General features: G+C 39.1%; 1 protein-coding gene and 1 pseudogene across 2 annotated transcripts; one reads left to right on the plus strand and one right to left on the minus strand.

Annotated features, from left to right (window-relative positions):
• Positions 1-137: 137 nt before the first annotated feature.
• Positions 138-2,468, minus strand: LOC104771306 (GDP-mannose 3,5-epimerase). Of its 2 annotated transcripts, none has more exons than XM_010495812.2 (7): positions 2,247-2,468; positions 1,509-1,919; positions 1,334-1,430; positions 1,117-1,246; positions 890-1,022; positions 592-799; positions 138-500 (listed from the first exon to the last, which is right to left on the minus strand). In XM_010495812.2, the coding sequence occupies exons 2-7, from the start codon at positions 1,916-1,918 to the stop codon at positions 345-347; spliced, it is 1,134 nt and encodes a 377-aa protein (XP_010494114.1). In that variant the 5' UTR covers position 1,919; positions 2,247-2,468; the 3' UTR covers positions 138-344. The 2 variants fall into 2 exon arrangements, with proteins under 2 accessions (XP_010494114.1, XP_010494113.1); XM_010495811.2 differs by having other exon boundaries at positions 592-814; positions 2,247-2,429.
• Positions 2,469-2,704: 236 nt separating this feature from the next.
• On the plus strand, positions 2,705-8,271 carry LOC147919358 (uncharacterized; annotated as a pseudogene).
• Positions 8,272-8,425: the final 154 nt, after the last annotated feature.

The following is an 8,425-nucleotide window of genomic DNA, read 5'->3' on the forward strand; positions in this document are numbered from 1 at the left end:
AGAAAGTGATAAGTTGAAAAAGATATCTCAAACCACTTGTTACATTGGTCCGTGACAGGACCACAACATCAAGTTGACGATGATGATGAACATGAACATCCATACCATGAAAAGGACCACAAGGATAGATAGTAAAATGGACTTAACGATGGAAATTTTTTCAACTAAAAATAAACAAGAAGTGAGGGGTTTACTGCAGAAATAATGAGAGATTAGCAGGAGAGAAAACCCAAATCCAAAACACTTATTTGAATTGCTTTTTTTCAGTAGGAAGCTACCTAAAGCGTATCTAAACATTTTGCTGAACTTAAAAGGCCATATTTTAGCTTGGTAAATCCATCCTTTCACTCTTTTCCATCAGCCGCACGGAGTGAGCCCAACTGAACCGGTGCTTGAGTTCCAACAACCTTTGATGACCCGTAAAGCGTAACGTCGCTTCCTTTTGCTTTCTCTTTCTCGATCTGTTCCTTTATCCAGAAGTAGGTTATTCTAAGCCCCTCCTGTTTAACGATTATGGTCAAAACAAAATCAGCAATCAAAACCCTCATAAAATTCTCTTTGAGATGCTACTTGAGTAAATAATGTCGGTACCTTCAATCTCATATTTGGAGCCCAACCAAGCTTTTCTTTGATGAGATTGTTGTCTGAGTTACGGCCACGGACACCTTCTGGGCCCGGAATGTGGTGAATTGGAAGCTTCTTCTCCTCAAAACTGAGAACCATCTCAGCCATCTCATTCATGCTGACCATCTCATCGCTTCCGATGTTGACTGGCTCACGGAAATCTGATTTTGTCAACCTAAAAAAACAAAAACTGAGTGACAAAATTCAGACAATTATGTGTAACGTAAAAATGTCATCATTTCTAATTTGGAGCTAATGCCCTCACCTGAGTACACCTTCAACGCACTCATCGATGAAGGTAAATGAGCGGGTTTGAAGCCCATCTCCCCACATCTCGAACCTATCAGTGGAGGTGAGAGCCTTTCTGCAGAAAGCAGCAGGAGCCTTCTCCCTTCCGCCTGAATTAACCAATTTGTACAGCAAATATAAATCCCAATGGTACACAATTAATCATTCTCGCAAAGTCTGAAAACAGTTTGTTAGTTTGGTTACCTTTCCATGTTCCAAAAGGACCATAAATGTTATGGAACCTTCCAATGCGGCACTCAATCCCAAAATCTTTGTTGTAATGCTTGCACAACTCCTCCGTTGCAAGTTTCTCCAAACCATAAGCATCTTGAGGCTATATTAACATTAGAAACCAAAGTATATATAGTCAAATAAGAAAGACTCAGAACATATAAACCATATTCATCAGGGTGACACAAACCTCTGCAGGCCAAGCATCTGACTCCTTCAGGCTCACGTTAGTAGTTTCCAGCTGCTTGAACTCGGGATAGATACACGCACTAGAAGCATAGAAGAACCTGAGACACAGAAAAAGTTGTTTATAAAAAAACAAAACACACCAGTAAGCTCGAAAAACCCAAGAAACACAATCAAACCTCTTAATCCCATTGATCCTAGCAGCCTCAATCATGTTGAAACTGATCATAGTGTTGTTATACATGATGACCGAGTGGTTGGACTGGATAAAACCCATACCACCCATATCAGCAGCCAAGTTAAAGACATGATCAACTCCTTGAGTAACCTTGAGACAATTCTCCATAACCCTGAGATCAACAAGGTGGAACTCATCACAGAACATATCTTCAGTCATATGCTCATTCTTCTTCCAGTCAGAAGCAATAACGTAATGCCCTTCGTGCTTCAAACGACGAGCAATGTGAGATGCAATGAAACCTCCAGCACCAGTAATTGATATCTTGAGCTTCTCAGATGGCCAATAAAGCTCTCTCTCAAGCTCCTTGTACGTGTAAGCACCATAGTCAGTTCCATTGGTAGTTCCCATTCTACATCAAAAAAACAAACACAAATCTATCAGAAAACAAATCTGTTCCAGCAAACTAAGTCAACTGAAAAAATTGTACAAGAACAAGATCTCATGCAAGAAGCTTAAGATAATTTGATACAAATCACTGTACAGATCATAAAATTGAGGTAAAACGAACACTGATTCCAGAATTAGCCGCATTGGATTCGACATGATAATTACCCAGATACAAAATTCGAAACGAATTGCTTAGGAATCCGAAATTGAAAAGAAAAGAAAAGAAAAAAAACCCTAGATTACAGGATCAGAGAAATAAGGATTTGGCGAGGAAAAAATGGATCTTTACCTGAGAAGCGAGTTGGAAGAGATAATGTAGAGAGACAAAGAGAGGTAGAAGGGTAAGAGATTTAGGGAGAGAAGAGTTTTGGTATCCTTGTATATATAGAGAGAGAAGGAGACAGGGGAAGATGAAGAGGAAGATGAACAGAGCAGCACCACTCGTTTTTTTTTTTTTTTTCCAACTCCTTTATTAGTATTGTATTGTGTGTGCCTATCTGTGTTTTAGTTTATTTTTTATTTTTTTATTTTAATTAGTAAACTAATAGTAATAATTATCCAAAAATAAAAATAAAAAACTAGTGGAAATTTAGTGTTAAAAAAAAAAAAAACTAGTGGAAATTTAATTTTGCCTAATTGATATTTTAATAGGGATGGGCATTACTTAATCGGTTTAGTTATTGATATGATTTTAGATAGAATAATTATAATATTAAAGAAAAATGTCGCTCTTCTCTGTGGGCGATTTTCTGGGTGACTGCCCTATACAATCACACCTGTTCAATTCTCCGTTTGTTTTTGCGATCCGGAGTGTTTTTTCTGACCATAAGAATCTCTTTTCCTTCGCTGGAGATTCATGTTGGTGGTTTTTTTCTGTCCTACCAATCCGACAGTTTTTTGTCTTCCTGTTTTTGGGGAAGTAACCGCTATCGAAAACCGCCATGGTTGCTCTATATATTCTCTTGCTTCCCTCGTTTTTCCGTTTACCCTCACTCAATTCCATCCCTATACTCTACGATTCTCCAAACAATGAGTGACAATCTTCGAAAGTCTATTCAAGATCTCGATCTTGGAATTGACGATCTCCCGGCAGTTCTTCCACCAGAGTTCACTTCTCGAGCGGCGGCTATCAATCGCTTCACGATTGTGGTAACACCGGTGAACCCTAGAAAACAGAATGTTCGGGCTATCGTCCGTTAGATGCCGCGTATTTGGGGTTTGGCTGATGAATGCGTGGGGCGTTTAATTGATGCCGGTCGGGTCCAATTTCGCTTCCAAACGGAGGAATCGATGAATCTGGTGTTGCGTCGGGGACCGTGGTCTTTTAACGACTGGATGCTATCCACTCACAAGTGGTACCCCAACATCGGTGTGAACGAGATGAACATCATTCCTTTCTGGGTCCATATACAAGGTATTCCTACTCTCTATTTGACGAACGCTATGGCTAGGTGGGTAGGGAAAAAACTAGGCTTTGTTACGGAAGTTGACTATGATGAAAATGTTGCCCAAGTAGGAGCAGTTCGTGTAAGAATAGATTGGAATTTAGAGAACCCTCTGCGGTTTCAAAAGAATATTCAATTCATTGTGGGTGAAAATACGATAATTAAGTATCATTATGAGAAGTTGAGAAACTTCTGTAAGAAATGCGGTTCACTAAAGCATGATGTAAAGGAATGTCCTTTACATTTTGATGCGGGAGATGATACGGATCCAGAGGAGTTTGATGATGATCAAGATGGAGATAACCATGATGGAGATAACCGCTTTGATGGAGAGAATAATATGTCTGAAACTCAGACTCTTGAAACTGTTGATCATGTGACTGTCATTCCAGGACTACATATGCCGCCTCCACCACCACCAAAAATGCATAATGCTAGTCACTCTGTTTCTATTTCTTCTCTACCGAGTCTCTTTGAGGATCCTGACCTAACTGCTAAGCGGATGCGATATCTCCATGCTAAGTATGTTGGAAAAGAGATTCAGAGCCAGAAACAAGGTCACATATTTGAAGAAAACTGTGACAACGCAATGTCTGAGTTTGTCTTCAGCAAATGCAAGCGAGTGAGATTTGAAGGTGAGTTTAATAAGGCAGAAGCGGCTGAGGAGATGGCGGTCCTGTGCCAACTCCGAAAGAAAAGCAAGGCTACGGTATCTGTGGGATCTTGTTCAGTCACCAATGGATTCGACGGAGGCGCGTGGGGCCCGGTACCCCCATTTGATCCAATATGAGAGTCCTTTCCTGGAACTACCAAGGCATAGGCCCTTCACTAACAAAATCTAGATTACGTCGTCTATGTCTTCTTACCAAATGTGATGTTATTTTCCTTTCTGAAACTTTAAACAAGTGTGATGTTTTATCTAGACTTATGTATGATTTAGGATTCTCAAACTTAATAAATGTACCCCCTCAAGGAAGGAGTCGTGGTCTTGCTTTGATGTGGAAAAGTCATGTGTCTCTCACCCTAATTTCAAAAGATGAGAGACTCATTGACACCTCTGTAATAATAAATAATACAAGTTTCCACTTGTCTTGTGTGTATGGTCATCCTTCACAGAGTGAACGCCACCATCTTTGGCATAGACCCAAAGAAATTTCTTTAACACGCTTAGACACTTGGATACTTATAGGGGACTTTAATGAGATAATCTCAAATGAAGAGAAGTTGGGAGGACCAGCTCGGGAGGAGTGGACTTTCAGAGATTTCAGAGAGATGATCTCCATTTGTGATATTTTGGATGTTCGTACTCAAGGTAATAGATTTTCCTGGACGGGAGAGAGACATACATATAGGATCCACTGTTGCCTTGATCGTGCGATGATTAATTCTTCTGGTCGAGCACACTTTCCAAATGCAGAACTTGAATTCCTAGACTATACTGGCTCAGATCATAAACCCATAGTTCTCCATCTAAATGAAAGACGGCCTCAACGTCGAAGAATTTTCCAGTTTGATAAAAGACTCTGTGATTTACCTTCTTTCAACACGGTTGTAAAACAAGGTTGGTCAATGGAGAATGATAACCTAGATATTCCTATAAACCAACGAATATCAAGCTGCAGACAAGCAATGGCTAAACTAAAACATCAATCCTGTCTAAATGCTGAGAGAAGAATTAAAAGCTTACAACAGAAATTAAACTTGGCGATGGAGAGTCTTGATAGAGGAATGCGACAACAAATACCTTTACTTCAGGATCTTCTAACAAAAGCTTATAGCGATGAGGAGAAACATTGGCAACAGAAAAGCCGCAATTAATGGATGGCTGAAGGTGATCGAAATACACAATTTTTTCATGCATCGGCGAAGTCGAGATATGCAAAAAACAATATAATTTCCATCTTGGACGATCAAGGTACTCAATATCGAGGGGATAAAGAGATTAGTGAGCACGCGCAAGAATTTTTTACCAAAGTTTTCTCTAGTAATGATCACCATGTCACACCAGAGGATTTTGCCAACTTCATTCCATCTGTAACCTCTGAGATTAATGCCAGTTTGACAAGGGATTTCAGTGATAGAGAAATATATGATGCAGTGTGCCTTATTGGTGATGATAGAGCCCCTGGTCCTGATGGACTAACTGCTAGATTTTACAAACAATCATGGGACACGGTTGGACAGCATGTAATTCAGGAAGTGAAATCTTTTTTCAGAACAGCAACGATGAAACCAAGTATCAACCATACAAATATCTGTATGATTCCGAAGATAGATAATCCAATAACACTTTCTGACTATCGACCAATTGCCCTATGTAACGTTCTGTATAAGATAATCTCTAAATGCTTGGTTCAACGATTAAAACCTCATCTCAATGGCATTGTTTCTGAATCTCAAGCTGCCTTTATCACGGGACGCATCATACAGGACAATGTGATGATCGCCCATGAATTGATGCATTCACTAAAAACAAGAAAACAAGTTTCACAGACTTACATGGCAGTTAAGACAGACGTAAGTAAGGCATACGATCGTGTCGAATGGAACTTTCTACAAACAACTATGCAGCTTTTTGGTTTCTCAGATCAATGGATCGCTTGGATAATGGCAACTGTTAAGTCAGTAAACTATTCTGTGTTGATAAATGGAGTTCCTTATGGTAATATTCGACCTCAGCGAGGAATAAGGCAGGGTGATCCCCTCTCGCCATATTTATTCATCCTCTGTTCTGACATTCTTAGTCATTTAATCACCTCAAGTGCAAAGGATGGTGATATAAAAGGAATCAAGATAGGCAATGGAGTCCCAAGGATCACACATTTACAGTTCGCGGATGATTCACTATTTTTTTGTCAAGCTAATAGGCGAAATTGTCAAGCGTTAAGAGACGTCTTTGATGTTTATGAATATTATTCAGGTCAGCAGATTAATCCATCGAAATCAACCATCACTTTTGGATCTCGTGTATATGGTGCAACTCAAGACAGATTAAAGAATTTACTAAACATACCAAACCATGGTGGAGGAGGAAAATACTTGGGCCTTCTTGAGCAATTTGGGAAAAAAAAGAAAGAAATGTTCTCCTATATTATTGACAGAGTACGAAGACGAACAGGACATTGGAGTGCAAAATCTTTATCTCCAGCAGGGAAAGAAATTATGATGAAATCAGTTGCTGTTTCTATGCCCGTGTACGCTATGTCATGCTTTAAATTACCAAAAGGGGTTACTTCTGAGATAGAAACACTTCTAATGAATTACTGGTGGGAACGGAAGGCCAATCAAAGAGGAATCCCCTGGATCTCTTGGAACAGACTGAAATACTCAAAGAAAGAAGGGGGTTTAGGATTTAGAGACCTTGAAAAGTTTAAAGATGCTCTGTTGGCCAAACAAGCATGGAGGCTTATAAAATTTCCTAATTCCCTCTTTGCTAGAGTTATGAAAGCACGATATTATTCAGATGGACTACTCTTGGATGCCAAAGATCGAAAGAACCAATCCTATGGATGGTCCTCTTTACTACATGGACTGAATTTGATTAAAAAAGGCACTCGTTTTTTGGTTAGAGATGGTAAAACTATTCGATTGGGTAAAGACAATGTCTTGGAGGGCACACCACCTCGTGAAGTAGGCACGATCGATCCAAATTGTAATATGACTCTGGACGTGTTGATAAAAAAAACCGAGAATTTTCATGAATGGGACAAAGAACAGATAAATAACACCGTAAAGCCGACTGATATTGAAGCTATCAAACAAGTGTACATATCTCAAGTTGAAGTAGAGGAGAAGTTGATTTGGAACTACACTATTTCTCGTGATTATACAGTTAAATCAGGTTATTGGTTCCTTACTCATAATCCGTTTGATCTCGCTCCAGCACCAAATATACCGCATGGCTCGATTAACTTAAAAAACATGATCTGGAAACTAAAAATATTACCAAAAATTAGGCATTTCTTATGGAGAGTCCTTTCTAGAGCTCTACCAACAACTACCCGTCTTCGTACTAGAGGTATGAATATCTCTGCTACTTGCGCAAGATGCAACCGTGAGGATGAAACAATCTTACACGCCCTGTTTACATGTTCTTTTGCACAAATGGTTTGGAGGATGTCAGGCATTTCGACACAACACACCAGCATGATGTTTACAGATGTTGAAGCTTCTATTCAAACGATACTTAATATACAGCCACAGGACGACAACTTTTATGATTCTCTATTGCCTCTCTAGATCTTGTGGCGGATATGGAAAGCTAGGAACTCTTTAGTTTTTGAAGGTTTCCGTGAAGGTCCTACGGTCACGATATTGAAAACTCAATCTGAAACAAAAAAGTGGATTAATAACCCTCTATTCGGAAACAATATTCGAACAAACCCATTACCACATACACTTTCCTGGTCGCCTCCTAGTTCCCCTATGCTGAAATGTAATTTTGATGCGGCTTTTGATGGTTCTACTCATGCTACAACAGGGGGATGGATAATTAGAAATCATCATGGTGACTCTCTAGTTTGGGGAGCATCAAAACTACCATATTCAGGCTCACCTCTAGAAGCAGAAGCTAGAGCTTTGTTACTAGCCCTCAAACATGCTTGGATAAAAGGATATACTAAGATAATCTTTGAAGGAGACTGTGAGACTCTTTCTAAGCTGGTCAATGGACAAGAAGTGAATGCTGCTCTATCCAACTTATTGAGAGATATTCAATTTTGGAGATCAAAATTTCTTTACTGTGATTGCACCTTTATAAGAAGATCATGTAATACAGCTGCTCATTCTTTAGCTAAATTTGGATGTCAAACTGTTGATTATTATGTGGAATCTGTCATCAAGCCTCCTTGGCTTATAACAACTTTGTAATGACTCAGTTTAAATCAATATAATTTCTTTTGCGTAAAAAAAAAAAATCGGTTTAGTTATTTTTGAGTGTGTTTTGGATTTTTTAAAAAAACAAGTTAATTTGAGATAGAATTTTGTTTTGATTTATTTTGGATTCTTGTGATTTTTGGCTCTT

Source organism: Camelina sativa, chromosome 20 (genome assembly GCF_030686135.1).
Source record: "Camelina sativa cultivar CO46 ecotype springtype chromosome 20, ASM3068613v1".
Classification (NCBI taxonomy): domain Eukaryota; kingdom Viridiplantae; phylum Streptophyta; class Magnoliopsida; order Brassicales; family Brassicaceae; genus Camelina; species Camelina sativa.